The 15,887-nt window shown below is 42.4% G+C and overlaps 1 protein-coding gene across 3 annotated transcripts in view; it reads left to right on the forward strand.

Annotated features, from left to right (window-relative positions):
- SCUBE3 (signal peptide, CUB domain and EGF like domain containing 3) overlaps positions 1 to 15,887 on the forward strand; it is a 165,301-nt gene that overhangs the window by 91,717 nt on the left and 57,697 nt on the right. The window contains exon 7 of one of the 3 annotated variants that reach the window (XM_084853062.1): positions 5,760 to 5,807. The exons of the other annotated variants lie outside the window; for them this stretch is intronic. Coding sequence (XP_084709188.1) covers positions 5,760 to 5,807 — 48 coding nt within the window. The remainder of the gene's footprint in view (positions 1 to 5,759; positions 5,808 to 15,887) is intronic. 3 annotated transcript variants of the gene reach the window in all.

The raw sequence follows: 15,887 nt of genomic DNA on the forward strand, positions 1-15,887 counted from the left end.
TAATCCCACCCTCCCAGCAGGGAAGCCCAAGGGACAGATTTATAGCTAGGCGAGAGGGTAAGATACCTGCTTGGATATTTATAACTGCCCTTTTTTGTTTTATAGCTAGGTCTTAGCAAACAGCCATCCTCACCCCCACCCCCTTCTCATCCTTCATTTCCGCTGAAATATTTCATCATTTCACAGGGAATAAAGTTTCCAGCAAAGCCAATGCAAACCCACTCCCTTGGCCTGGCACTTTGAAATTGAATGCGGTGTGTTTGAAGGGCTGCTCCAAACAGGTCGCCTAATACAGTTCCCCTTCAGATCACACCATGGCAGGAAGCGCAATCAGCTTGCTTGAACAACAGTTTCATTAGGCTATGATCGGGGCTTTTCATTCCCTCGCCCTGCTTTTTAATGCTGCTTAAAAAAATCTAGATAATGAATAACATTCCTCTTAAAGAGCCGAGTCAGTCCTAATGAAGGTTGCCTTGTCCCTGGGATCAAAGGCTGGAGAACAGAGGGCAGTTAACTTTTAAGTATCAGTTATTTATCTTCTATAAAAAATGATTAGTGAATAAAGTGCTGCACAATGGTTTCGTAGAAGACCAGCTTATTAAACATGGCAGCAGAATAAAAAGAATGGACGTGTGTGTGTGTGTTTTACACACATTGGTCATGAAAGCACTTTATAAGTTCAGAATTTAGTGTCTAGCGCAAAATTCAGCATTCTGATAATTTTAAACATTAATTTAAAGATAAAAATAAAGGCAAGTTTCTAGCCCTTATGGCTGCAGAGGCAAGCTTGAAAAATATATGGACAATAACTACTGCAGTCTCAGAAGGTGGCGCAGAAGTTTCAGTGAGGAAGAAATCATAGCTTAGCGGTGGAAAACATGCTTTGCAGGTAGAAGGTCCCAGGTCCAAGCCTTGGTATCTTCTGCTTAAAGGATCAAGTAGGAGGTGATGGGAAAGTGTTTCTTCTGCCTGAGATGCTAGACAGCCACTACTAGTCAGTGTTGGCAATACTGTGCTAGATGGGCCAAATGATCTGATCTGCTATATTCATATGTTCCATAGTGGGGATACAGTGCTTTGCATACTTCTTTGTCTAACTCCCACATGGCCAGCAGCAGAAGACGAATGCAAATATATGCAGTTTTGCTTTATTTGCATTGGAAATTAACCATTAAAGTGGTTGATCACTGTGAGTTAAGGTCATCAGAGTAGGTGCACTAGTAGGCCTTAAGGCTGCCTTCTACATATTGGTGACCTAAAATATGAATTGAATGATGTGTTTGGAGATAAGCTAGGAAGATAAGCTTCCTGTTGCACAGTGTTCTGTAGTAATATAATTTATAGTATGAAATATTCTGAGAGCTCCTCGTCAAAGGTGGATCCTTGGTTTCCAGATTGGCATAACTTTCTGATCAGATGTTGGCCATACCTGATTAGATAGTTCTGACGGTAGGACTCCTGATACTCATGAGCCTAGAAAGTATAGCAGGCAATGGACATGAGCCTCCAAAATGTATTGTTTGAATGCACTCTGAAGTGAAGTATATTTTGTTCATGGATAGAGTAACTATTTGCAAAGTGTCTCCATGTCTCATCCTTTGGATAATTTCTAAGTACAGAGTGTGCATGGGACCCAAGATCTTGCTCCAGGGGGCAATGTTAGTGCGGCAGCCTATTTACTTCTTTGCTGTGTTGTCAGGACAGCATTCCAATTTGCCTTGTATCTGTATATATTGTTTTACTGTATATAACACAGCTGTCCATTAGACACTGAGCTGAAATGTGTAGCAAAGGTGGACTTATGCCCCATAGCCATCCTGTTTTCCTCAGCTCTGTGATTTCACAGTAAACAATGCCATCAGTCACCAGGGCTGGACCTTGGGAACCTTTGGAGTTGTGCTGTACTGCCCTGTGTGGTGAGCTTCCTAGGATTTCAAGATGGGAGGTTCTGTGACAACTTTCCCGAACCTGGTGCCCTCCAGATAAGTTGGGCTATAACTCCAGGGAATTGGCTAGGGGATTATGGGAATTGTAGTCCAACCCATCTGGAGGGCACCATGTTGGGAAGGCTGTTCTACGAAGTTCTCACATACTCCAGAATCTACCAGCCCTGACAGCCATTGGTTTCCTCTTAGGGATGGCAGAGAATTCCGTCACGGATCTCGGTGAGGCCGAATGCCAGTGCATTCGGCCCCCTGAACTCCGTGTCGGAACGGCTTGCCCCCCCCGCCCCCCCCGCGGATCCCCCCCAGGACGAGACTTACTTGGGGCGGATCTTCCAGGCGGCGGCGGCTCCGGCGGCGGTTCAGCGGCGGCTCCGGTGGCCGGTCTTCCGACTGGCCGCCGCCGCCATTTCCAGTGTTTGTTTTTTTTAAAAAAAAAGACGTGATAGGCTACGTAAAGATTTACGTAGCCTATCATGGCTAGGTTAAAAAAAAAAAGTGATAGGCTACGTAAATCTTTACGTAGCCTATCACGTCTGACTTAAAAAAAAACCAAAACGCGCGTATGTATGCGTCCGCTAGGCTATTTGCGTTCCCCTTATTTTCGCCGTCTTAGTCTACGTAAATATTTATGTAGACTAAGACGGCCCAAAATAAGGAACGCAAATGGAGACGGCCGTAGCCGCCGCCATTTGCGTATGCATGTTTTGTTTTTTTTTAAAGTCAGACGGGATAGGCTATGTAAAGATTTACGTAGCCTATCATGGCTGACTACAGGGACGCAAACGGCAGTGGCTACGGCCACCGCCATTTGTGTCCCTGCTAGCCAGCGGCCGGATGTCCGGCTGCTGGCGGAGCCAGCCAGCGGCTCCGTGGAATCCCCGCGGAGCGGAGCCAGCCAGACAGGATTCCGGGGGGAGGGACAGAGCGCCCCCCCCCCCCCAGCGGAACCCGGCGGAGACAGGTAAGGGCAATTTCGTACATCCCTATTTCCTCTGGCCCGGCAGGCCTATAAAGACGTTCAGGTGAGGCTTCTCCTTGGCCCAACTGCGTTTGCTTGGGTCCTGCCCCATTCCCTGCTTTCCTGCCCATGTGCTTGCTGGATATTCAAGTCCTGGCGACTCCTGTGTCTTTCTAAGGCTGCCTAACACCCAGCATAAAAACGGCTGGTATAAATATATATTTATATTAAGTTAAAAACTCGAATGACCTGGATGCCTTATGGGAAGCATGCAAGCTGTGGATTTGACAAACTCCTCCCTCTGAAGTTTTACAGTATTGGCACTATAACTTTCATCAATGTTGCTGAGTGTACCATGGCAAGAATGCTAGCGGAAGATGCCTGTGCAGAACATCAGGGGGGTGTTTGGATTTGGTGTACATCTGTAAAACAGAAACACCATTGCATTTTTGGGGACTGGCCATGCTGACCATGTCAAAAACATTTTCTGCTGAAGAAGAAAGAAGAAAACCCCAACACACTGGCCCAAATGCCCAGTGGGGAGGGGAAAGCTGCTCTTTCCCAGCTTGTTTGACGAGAACGTCTTATGAAAGCTTTGCTTGCCAAGTGTAGTACAAGAGATGGAATTATTCTTCACAGCAAAATGTGCTCAGAATGGTGGGTTCAACTTCAGGAGCGATGGGGAGTGGAGTATCACTGTCCGTTTATTCTTTTCCATTTTCAGGGTGCATCTGTCTTTTCTCCACACTCTTGCTTGACTCTGGGATTTGGTTCTTATTAGATCTAACAAGCCAGCACTCAGACGCTATGACTCTCTCTTGCTCCCTTTGGGATAATTTGTTCCACATGCTTGGTATACACTGCCCGGTTTGCATGCTCTCTTGTGCTGCCAGCTTGCTTAGCTTTGATTTAGGCTTGTCCAATTAGCTGTTTCTTTGTGTTCTTTGCAAGTGCAAGGCGTTAATGCGGGTCAACCCTGAGATTCCAAGGAATGGCAGATGGTTTCATGAAGTTGTCCTCCCATTGCTGCTGCAAACCTCATTTCTGCATCTCCTTTTAAAGGAGAAAACAGAACTGGAGAGCTGAATTCAGGTTCATTTCTTAGGCGGGTCCAGTGAATACAGAATAGGCCATAGGTCCAGGCTAGGACAAGTTGAGGCTTAGCTATTAGTCTTCCCAGTTTATTTATTTTTAGAACAAGGGACCTTGCCTTACACACACCCCCCCCCCCAGTTTCCATTTCAACCCCTCCTTAGTCACATAGGTTCCACTGAGATGACTTAGATCAGTTTTGAAATGTGGGTTTACTGCCACTGAGCGAACTCAAGATCCATCTGGTCTTCAGGTCCAATCAGTAACTTCCTGAAACAGGGTTTTGGTTTGCTAGTCTTTCTGGGGTGATTTAGTTGCACTTCCTACATGAAAGCATGGCAGAATTACATAGCATCTTTCCTTAGTTTTTACAGCAGTGCTTCTTGGTTATATGGTGATGCTTAAAAGGTGTCTTGCAATTTGGGAGTGGCAAGAGCTGCATCAAAACCTCGAGAAAACCTTTGGAAGTTTGTACAATATTCCATTGTCTACTGTACATCATGACCTAGCTGCCATGAGTCATCAGCCCAGGTATCAGCCCAGTTATCTAGAACATATGGTTCTCCAAGAAGATGCGCTTTCAATAAAGTACTGGAAGCAAGCTTGAGAAAATTAATATTTTCCTTGGGAGATAGATATATATGATACCTTTCATACATCTCAAAACATATATGCACATCAACTCTTCAAATGCTAGTATTAGAAGGCTCCCAAGTCAAATTCTGTTTAAAATGACGTGGGAAAGGTGTTTTAGCCTAAGAAATGAGGGGTGCCATAGAGATTAGCTGGGCCGTATTAAATTCACATCCCTAAATGTGCATTAGATTGCAATCCACACTTATTTGGGAGTAAGAATCATTGAACTTACTTCTGAGTAACCCTCCACAAGCTTGGACTACTAACCACTTTAAAATGTCATGTAGCTAAGCCTTTATAATTGGCTGGAGTAAGGCTTGCATTTGCGTAGGCAGATCTGCACAGGCCTACACTAAGTGGTTGTTAGAAGAACTTTATAGCCAAGAACTAGTGCCTGAGTTTGTTTTTTTCCTCCTCCCTCCCCATCCCTCCTCCCTCCCTATACATTTCTTTTGTATTGAGTCTTTTAGATTGTAAGCCTGAGAGCAGGGAATGTCTTATTATTGATCTGTGTAAGCTGTTCTAGGAGCCTTTTTTTGGCAGAAGAGTGGATAAATGAGGGGATACTCTGCAGTTTTGGACTCCTGTGCACTGTCTTCTGACTGCCTCTTGAAACACAGGCCTGTTCTGTATTAGCTAATGAAACATTAGTCTTTCCTGTTGTGAGCAGTCAGGTTGTGTTACATGCGTGCTCTTGCATAGCTCTCTTTTGCTCTGTATCCTCTGATAAACGAGAGCTCTTTCAAAGCGGCTTCTACATCTAGCTTGAGAAGGCGGTTTAAATACTAATAAAGTTAAATACTAATTTGCTTTCTCTTTTTGTCTGTCCCTTTTTAACTTCAGTCTATTCCCTGAAAAACCCACTAGTTAGTTTCTAGTGAAGCCAGGTCTATGATAATGGACAGAGAGGGCATATATGGTTGGTGAACAGGAAGGAAACCACTACGAAATTGATCAATTGGCCAAGTGATTGGATAGTTTGATTTTAGCCAGAACTGCGGGGGGAGAAGGGAGGGGATCGCTGCAAATTTGTGACTCATCTGTGCATTGGGAATATTTACATTTTTTAAAAGCCAAATTCCTTGCTGGATATTGTTTCTAAACCACTTTTTTATAATGTTAAACAGGGGAGAGGCACCTCCAGCAGCACGTTACCCCCCAGACGTTTTCTAATGGTAAATATTTTTGTTCTCTATCTCTATGAGGAGTTTTAACTGTAGCCGCATTTTGTCTTTTGGAATATAATAACTGGGCACAGGAGCCTGAGCTGTTGTACTAACTGCATGCCTCCCTTTGTACCAAAGAATAGGGCAGAAGGGCCATTAAAAGGGGCATTGGTGCTTACTAACTATCTAACCTGCCCCATCTCTGCCATTTCTAAGATCCTTTTTCTGCCCTTGTAATCTGCATGGTCCCACCTATCAGAGCAGAGTGGATGGGCCTGGAGCTGCCTGAATAGTGGAGAAAGAGTCATAGGCCAACAGAGTTATCCCACAAGGAACAGAACTTGTATGGAATGTGGGGCTTCAAGTGGCTGCTTGCTTCGCTTGTACTTAACGGCCTGTTCTTTTGCTAGAAATTATAACCACCAGCTTTTAGGGATAAGGGGTAGCGTATGTTCTATAATTTGTCTCTATACTGTGGAATCTCTAAAGCAGTCATCCAGACTATTATTCTATCCAAGAATATCCAGAAGCGTGTCTGTCTCTGTGAGGTACTTACCAGGTCTTCATCACTGCAGTATCAAAACTCTATGGCAGTCTTTAATGTGTCCTAAATGTGTGCAAGGGTAGCGTTATTACATAAATGGAAAAACAAGACAACAAGGGATCCAGTGACTGCGTTGAGAATCTGTGGCAGAGCCAAATATGGAGCCAGTATGTACTGCATTTGGGGAAGTTGCTTTGACTTCATCCTTCTAATTACCCCCAGTCATAACAGCAAATACGGGGTTTTGTTCTACCTAATAGAAGGGTTGTGAATAACTAGACCGTACTAACAGACCTTCTAGGGGAACTGTAATGCATGCTCTAAAGATGGGGAACTCTACCATGATGCTCGTAGTCACTGTAGAGATTGCATCCATGTTAAACGTAAGGAGCCTGCAGGTAACTTTGAAGAACAGTATGGGACATGCTGTAGCTGTTTCCATTTACTCCTTCCTGCCACTTTTGACTTGGTAATGATGGGTTTGTTCTAATGCACATAATTGTGTGTGGCCCTGAAGTCTAGGCAGAAGCATAAGACTGAGCTAAGTACATCATTTCTTCTTCCATGAGGGTTCACATGAAAAGAAAGGCTATGTAACTGGGAGAAGTTCTGCCAAAAAAGCTATTTTCTGCTGTGTTTCCTTATTTTGCAATGGGGGACTCGAGGTAGGAGTCGAGTGCTGGGATGAATTTGAAGCAGACCTTGGATGAAGGCAAAAGGAATCCTGTTTCATCTCTCCCAGATGGTAAAGACAACATCTGCAGAAACTGAACAGCCTCTTAGTTTTTCCCACAGTAAGCAAAACTCTTCGAAACAGGGTGGTACTGCAATGGGTGATAGACAGCCGCTTTTCTTACAAGCTGGACATGTTGCATATTCTTCTAAAGATTCTTCCAGATGATAATAATCCATTTCATCACCGCATGGCACTAGATGTTTCCCACCAGACATGCATAGTCTGTGCCTCAAATTGTAGTCATCATTTATTGTTTTGCTTCAGTCATGCTTTTCCCATCCTTGAAGTGAAGGGTACATATAGAGTGCTAATTTTCCAGTTCCTAGTACCACTTTTACATTGCTGACTGTTCTAGCATTTCTCTGTCTTGTTCATCACAGGAGTGCTGAGACTTGCTCTACCTCACCCACCCTCTCACTGTTCTACATGGACCACTCACTGCCTATTTAAATCAGGACAAGGACTCTGCATTTCCTCCAAGGGGATATCTTTTTGTTTGGTATAATTGTACCAGTATAGCAACCCACTGACAGGCTTAATATGTTCATGGAATGACCTAGATCTGTCATGTGATCCAAGATTATTATTTTTCTCTTTGGGGCCAACAAATATAACTACAGATTGAGCCTAGCTCTAATGCTACTTCCAGGAAGTAATTTGCAAACAAACAAAACAACCACTGGGACATGTTTCATGTGTCTCCCTAGCCCAGACAGTTTTCTATGAAATTTCACCATAGTCACTAAACTTGTGAGAGCTGTAGATGAAGACAAAATGTATCTTGCCAGCACATGTATTGATGAAGATACTGAATGAAGATGGGAAGAACATAGCACAAAACATGCTCACTTTATTAAGGAACAGCCTGCTTGTGCAAAAACAAGGTGATACATGTTTTGCCAGGGAGACGAAATCACAGGATATTGAAATCCATTGATTGTACAATTGCAAGTATCTGAAATGATTAAAATGTTGTAATACAGCAAATGTGACGGTTGCTCTTAGAAATGATCTTCTGGAAGCATACTGCCTATTGGCATCTCTGGTCACTATTCAGTGAATAAGCCGCAGCCTAATTCCATCATCAGTTTGTTTCTTCCCAAGGGCTGTACATTTTGTTTGTTTTTAAAACTTACATCCACTGTTTTTTTTAAATGAACACAATTTGGTTCGCATAACATTTAAAACAAATAATGACATAAAGCAATAACTAAAAGTACATCAGCATGTAATGATTTTTCTTTAGCTTCATTCCAACATCCTTACTCTTTAAGAAACCCTCAGTTGGCTTTTTGTTATTCTTTGTGCTGTGTCTTTTAAGCAGAAAACTGCTGGTTTCCTTGCTCTGTCATGCTTTCGGCTTCATATTACAAGAGTGAATAGCAAAGCTATCAGTGGCCATCCCAAAAGCTAATATAACTATTATCATTGCTCAAAATCAGTCCCTCAAAATTTGCAAGACAGGATATACCACACAGAGAAATACATTTTAGGAGCTATATGAAGAAAGCATTAAAACTGAAGATAAAAATTTATCTCTATCAATTACTACCACTGCTATAGTTTTAAATAATTTAGGGCTGGCTGGGGCATGCTGGGAGTTGTAGGAGTTTTTTCTGTCTAAACATGCAAAGGATTGCACCCTTATATATAATAGCAGGTTTGATTTGCTCTCTCTGACAATACTGTTATTGCCATTTAGCAGATGGGGAGCAAAGGCTGAAAGATACTGTGAGACCACAGAAGAGGTAGGACTTGAACCAAAGTCTTCCAGATCCAGTTCATCTCTCTTGTCTACTGGACCATATTGATTCTGATACAATCCTGCAAAAACACTGGAGATTTTTAGGCAATATCCTTGAGATGTGCTAATTAGATTTTTCAAGGCAAAATCTTTGACTTGTAATTTTGAGGGTAAACACACTTCTGGAACTCTGTAGAGAGAAAGGTAGCTTGAGGGAATGTATCTGACTTTGAGCTGAAAAATGGCTGGCAAGGGAATGGTTAAGCTCATCCCCAGGAACACAGGAAACTGTCTTATACTGAGAGCATTTAATCACTAGGCTTTTATTGCATGCTCATGATTGGTCACTTATGAAAGTTTGCTAACATCTCTTTAAAAAGATGGGGAAATAATGCAGTAATAAATGTAAATCCGCTTTAATGGCCGTGTGAGATTCTGCTATAACCACAGCACCATCTAGTGGCTATAAATTGAAACATATAGAACTTGCTGAGAAAGATCCCCCCCCCCCCAAACAGGCTGTGTCAGACCATGTAAAGAGCCGATGTTAATCCCGCAAAGATTCCAGAAGCAGAAGCCCGGTAAACTGCAGGGTAAAAAGCGAAGTGTGGAGAAGCTGTGATTTAGACCAATTGGTCCATCTAGCCCCGTATTGTCAACACTGACTGCTGGCGGCTCTCCATAGTTTCAGGCAGAGCTTTCTTCCAGTCCTGCCTGGAAATGCCAAGGAATGAACTTGGGGCCCTCTGCATGCAAAACATGTGCTCTCTCACTGAGTCATAGCCCCTCTTCCTCCCTCCCTCCCACCCCACTGCTCCTCTGCACAAAATCCCCCCCCCCGAGTATTTTCTATTTAAAACAAACCAACAAACACACCTTGGTGCTTCATTATACACATTTGGATGTAATTGCCCCTCAGTCATTCTTGCGCCCGAAGGCAAAAGTCAAAACAACACACATACAACTGTTCTAGATGGGAGCTTTTTTCTTTTCTTTTAAGTGACACTTGCACATGGAGATTGCTGTCCTATTCAGCACTTTCATGGTACTTCATAGTAAAACTGTCCCTGGCTGCTGTGCAGTTCAGTCCACTCATCAGTCTGCATCAGACATCTCCTTGTCTTGGCAGCTCAGATGTTTAGCTTGACAGTTTTGTTCAGTCTGTAGCAACACACACACACCCGCCCCGGTTGCAGATGTCTGGTTGAGTCTGTTAAAACAACTCCCATGTTCCATACTGGAAGCCATTGCCTCTCAATAATGAACTAGTTTTCTGTATACTGATCGCAGTGGTCTGTCTTCATCTGATCTTAAAATTGGCAAAATGGTTACAATTTGTACCCTAATGACTGTGAATGAAAAGATGTCCTTTATAACACCTTTCCTGGGCAAGAGGAATACCAAATACTGGCACAAGGGATGCTAATCCTGATGGTCATGTTAGGGGTAGAATGGACTGAAAGGTGGAACATAGGTTTAGTTCTCATTGAGATGATAAACCTGTGTTGTGCCCACTTCAGGCTGGAGTGGGAATTTACACAATGTTCCTCCATACTCCCCCAAATCAATAAATAGAGGCAGTCCCTGCACATAGAAAACTAGGTGCCAGGGAGAAGGATACCAGCCTAGATTTTTTCCTGACACACCAGTTTTCTATGTGTAGGAATGTTATCTATGTTTTTTTCCTCACAGGGAAGTGTTTCATTATCTGAGCTCCCATCTGCAGTCTCTGAAGTGGTACAGCCTGGACACAAGTTTACCACCTCACTGAGAAACCAGCCATAATTGCTGACTTTCGAGGCTCCCATAGAGCAGAGGCAGGGGCCTATTGGCCAGGGAGTTGTTTTAACACACATAGATCTTTTTTGTTTGTTAGCAAGTTGGGCTGAGTGGAGCCCTGTGCAGCTGCTGTGTAGGGATCAGGAAGCAAAGGCTTTCTTCACACGGAGCTTTTATCCTGCAACGGAGATTGCTCCTTCACAGAAGTTTGCGGGCTCTTTACATGACACAGTGATCCTCCAAGGCGTCTCCTGCACCAAATGCCCTTTGTTCCATTTTTAAATAGATTGCAGATAATGAGCTATCAAATTACCCCATTGTGTTGCGCAGCAAGAAGAGGAGTGAGATCAATTAAAGATAATGGAAAACTCAGATACAGGGAGAAGGAGGGGGGAAAGGAAGCATGTGAAAAAGGGAGTCATGATCCTGCATTTAAAACAGAAGCAGAAAGCCCCATTTTAAATGCAGGATTTTAGGTTGGTGTAGAGATGCCCAAAGTCTGCCTTGCTTCCCGCTGTCCTGTGATTCAGCCGACACTTGTGGACACCTACCCTGTGTGGTTCTGTGAGTCATGTTTATTCACTTAGGGCTGAAGAACTCCTCCTCCTCAATCATTTGTGGTGCATATCACCACAAAACAAAAGAAACTATATCACATTCTGCCATCTCTTAGTTTTGGAAGAGTAGCTGCAGTAATCTGTAGCAGCATGAAGATAAAAAGATTCTGTTGCACCTTAGAGGCTAAATGAGTTATTGTGATGTGAACTTTTGGCAACAGCCAACGTCATCCGATGTCTCTTCTCTGCATGAATATTATTGCTTATCTTTATTGGTTTGCAGTATTTTCTTATCCTATGTGGCTCATTAGTTCATCTCACAACAGAGAGAGGTTAACAGCAGGATGTGCTGTTTCTTAATCTTCTGCATAAGCTATTCATTTATGTGAACTGGTGACATATGCAAACAATACAAAATTATTCAAGGAAATTAAATCCAACACAGACTGTAAAACTTTACAAAAGGATCGCATAAAGCTATGATAGGACAATAAAATTCAAAATAAAATTAATTATTAAAAGGTTTAAAAAAGACTTGCAGTGCAATCCTATACATACCTACTCAGAAGTAAGTCCCATTGAGTTCATCTGGCTTGCTGCCAGATAAGTGAGTATATGATTATAACCTTAATTTTTTTAAACATCATTATATAGCAATTATTTCATACCTAGTAATGAAATTATTACATAATAATTGGGCATAAAAGAATACAGGTAAGCACCTCATTTGTACTTATGTCTCAGAAAACATATTGGTTATTTATTCCAAGTCCTAAACTGCACAGGACTTTGATGCCCTTACAAAATCCTGTGTGCTTTAGGGCTACCATGCTTCGAGGCATGTATTGTTCCATATGTACATTGGAAAATGGTGACTGTGGATCTGTAAAGAAAGCATCAATTCAGGGTACTACCCTTCCACAAGTTCAAAAGGCAAAAAAGAAAGAAAGAAAAAAGGCCAGGATCATTTTGGAAAGGTATTAAATAATAGTGATAAATAATTAAGAATATTCTGTCTCAGTTGGGCCTGAATATTTCAGGTTGTGAGTTATAATGGTGCATCAGTGTTTAACAGTTAAAATGAGAATGTAAGTACTTACATTGCTCAGTTTAAAGTCAACATGAAATATATTGGTGATACTAATTAGAATCTTTGAATCTTCTTCATGGATTTGCGCAGGGGAAAAGAAACAAATTAACAGTATGCTAGTGATACTGACATGTGGCCCTAGAATTTGTCAGGAAGCATGGTCTTCTGTCAAACTTCTGTGTAGGGCAATGTTCTAACAGTAAAATATATCAAAATACAGACTGCTAGGATTTGGGGCTGTTTGTTTTATTAAAACCTGTGGACATGTTACCTATGGTCCACAGGCTTGGGGTGGGAGAGAGGAATTGTTGAAGAATGTCAGGGAAGCAAATGCAAGTTCAGAGATGGAATGCTTAGGGAGAGATGTAATTAGGTGAGATGTGTCCTACAAGACTGTGTCACTTTTATGTTCTACAGAGTACATAGGAAACCGTTGATGCTAGTTAAAGGTGCAATCCAGATCCCATTAAAGTCTGCGGCAGAGCTCCCATTAAGTTTGAGTTGGATTACACCTTGAAAATGTAGCAGAAAGAGTAAATAAAACTGAACTAAAATGCTTGTGCAAATGCAAACATAGGTGCCCTGTTGTGGGTGGCAGCAGGGAGGCCACTCTTTAAAAAGTGTGATCAGATCTTCCTATTTACAAGATCAACTCTGTTACCTAGTAATCATAGTGCCAGAAATATGCTTTTTTTCTTATCTGCAGTCCTTGCACAGCTATATTTCTTACTAATTGTTAAAACATTACTGAACCCTAATACTGGATTTTCCAGGGAGTAGAGTCTGCAGGTTGATTATACGTATAAGCACATGGCTAGTTCAAAATGTCTAAATGGCTCCTTCCAACTCCATGATTCTAAAACAGGGACACATAGGAGCTTTTCGAAGACAGTGAAGTGTTCTTTAATGAGGGCCACCCACAATGTTCTGTACTGGACTTCCTTGTTCTTGAATAAGAGATTGTCCTAAAATAAAGACTTCTGTAACCACTGGTACCCTGAACGTGAACTCTTGCTATCTTTGGAATGGATTGTTGTCTCCTCTGTTGGCCTCGTAACAAACCACAACTGGGCCTTTTGCATACAAAATGCCCAGACCTCACTGATCCTTTTCACAAAGTATGCTGAAGAGGAAAGAAAATCTCCACTGACATGCTTTCTTTTGGCCCAGCCCCGAAACTACAAGGGTTAATGTAGTACATTCTCATTGGTAGGCCACACAATATAAACTAAGGAAGTATGTTTATACTATTTTATTTTCATAGGCTTGGTTCACTTATAGATAGAAAGCATTCCTGTTTCTTCCCTCACTAATACCCAGAACATATTACATTCCTTAAAGCCCAAGAAACACAACTGTTAATATTATTGAATATTAATCTTTTTTAACAACTTACTTGTTTTCTAAGCAACGTTCCTTGTCTGTGGCAAGTACAACAAATGAAAATGGATTTGCAGGCACATTGTCAAGATGTAAACAGTGTATGTTAAATAATTCCTGTGTAGTGATCATTTGTGGTGATTAGAAAAATTAGATTAAAATAAAATTCAGCTTTTGATGTTTTTGCTCTTGGACACACATGCTCTTTACCTTTCTGCCTAGGTCCACTCTGATTCATGTCATTAACTATCTTTGCAATGTATTTGGCTGGCAAAGTGTAAATCTTTGAGACAGACTGTCTGACAGGATGATCATTTGGCGTGCTCCTTTATTTCAATGTATAAGCAGGAGTAGAACTATTTTAGATACCTCAGCCTAGCTGAGCTCATGAAAATCTGTTCCCTCAGCATCCCCCCTAGCTCCATTATTGCTTGATTGTCGGGCTGCTGTGTTAGAGTTAAATCTTTATCAGTAACCTGTTTCTACTGTATTTTGATTATTTATTTTGGAGATGAAGTTTTGTCAAATCTGTTAGTTGTTGCTCTCGAAAAATGTACATTTTTCTTCTGAACTTGGACGACAAACTCTGTTTTCCCATTGTCACAGTGGGACAAGGCGGTGTCTCTGGTGGCTTCAGTCAAGGGCATAACTTGTCCACATGTGTGCTTTGTACGAAGGAAGTGAGTTTATCTCTATGCCCAGCTCTTGTCTCCAGTTCATCTGCTGACACTACTGAGCAGCTGTTCTAGTCTTATTGCCTGATATATTTTTGCTATAGACCAAGAAAACATCTGTTGTTAGAAAAGACAGGACAGAGCTGCCCCCTCTCCACCCCCTCCTGTCTGAGATTATGTCACCAGGATATTAGTGGGATTCCTCACCCACCACCACAAATACACACACATTTTCTAAATGATTGGAGCAGATGCAAGTGTAAACAAATTGGATTGCCACTTTCATGTGTAGTTTCTGAGTCTCAAGCAAGGCACATACACCTTCATGTGCATTTTGGTCTCCCATATGTAGAAGTAAATGTTTATCTCTGCAAATACTTTGCCCAACCTGACATTTAGAGGGGTTGAAAGAGGGCAGAGTAGGCAGGAGTGGAGTTGGAGAGGAAGAGTGATTTCCTTAACCCTTTCTGTGTCCGCCAAATCTCTCCTGCAAAAGCCCCCTTCCAGGCATTTTTCTCAGACAGGCTCTCGGTGCTTCCAAATGAGGCCTGTATTGTGCAATCACTCTGCCTCATTCATGGAATTTTACAGGGGCTCCAGACATTGTCATCTTCCACTTGTAGCCATCCTGTGTTTTCCCACTGATTTCTTACTGCAGAAAATCAGTTAAGTAAGAAAAGACAGAATAGCTACACAATGCATTCTGATTGTTAGTGCTAGGACCCTTCTGTCTGGAAGCATCTTCCCTTCCAGTTTCAGAACGCATCTGGGGAGAAAATACCTTTCAAAACACCAGGAGCCTATCTACATGGGAGGTTTCTCCGATGCTGCTGTGGCTTAAAGTCTTTAGGGACACATGACATTGTGGCCAGTCCACAGCCAACCAGCTGCATCCTTCTTGAAAAGTTGCATTTTTTGAAACTCCTTTTACTCCATATTTTTTACATAGAGCAGCTCCCAGGCAGTTCCCCTGCACTATTCCCAGTCCCTCCACATTAAATTCTGGGTGTGCCTCTGTGACGTGGCTGTGACCTGGCAGTGAAATGGTTAAGGGTGGAGCCACTCTTTTCCCCTCATTCCCTCTTTTTCCCCATTTGCAGTAGGGCTGCTTTCACAATAAGTAGCCCCCTTTCCCTATTCATAGTATCAGTAGCCCTGTTTCATTCACAGTAGTGTAATAGCCAGTTTATATGTAGTACACAATAAAGAATACACAGAGCAGGAGGAGAAAGGGCAGCCAGTCGCTATTTCACAGTGGTGATATACCTGCAACTTTCCAGTCACGAGATACACCTACAACTAAGGAATACACAGATGGGAAGGAGAAAGGGCAGCCAGTACAGCAAGGGAGCATGGACAGGGCTGGGACCAAGCCTCCCCATTCACAGAATTGTGCTGCGTAGTCCTTCAGGGTAATGCAGCAGCTTGCTTTTTTCATTCACAAATAGCCTCTGATTCATTCATGTCTCCCTTTCAGTCATCTGTATGTATGATTTTCCTGTGTGTTTGTGAGGAGGAGGAGGCTTAGCTGCAGTTAGGAAAGTGGCGGCGGTGGCAGCAGTAGCCCCCGCTGCTGACTCCAGAG

This window comes from Heloderma suspectum, chromosome 4, assembly GCF_057233095.1.
Source record: "Heloderma suspectum isolate Gila_16-S chromosome 4, 16-S_ref, whole genome shotgun sequence".
Taxonomy (NCBI): Eukaryota; Metazoa; Chordata; class Lepidosauria; order Squamata; family Helodermatidae; genus Heloderma; species Heloderma suspectum.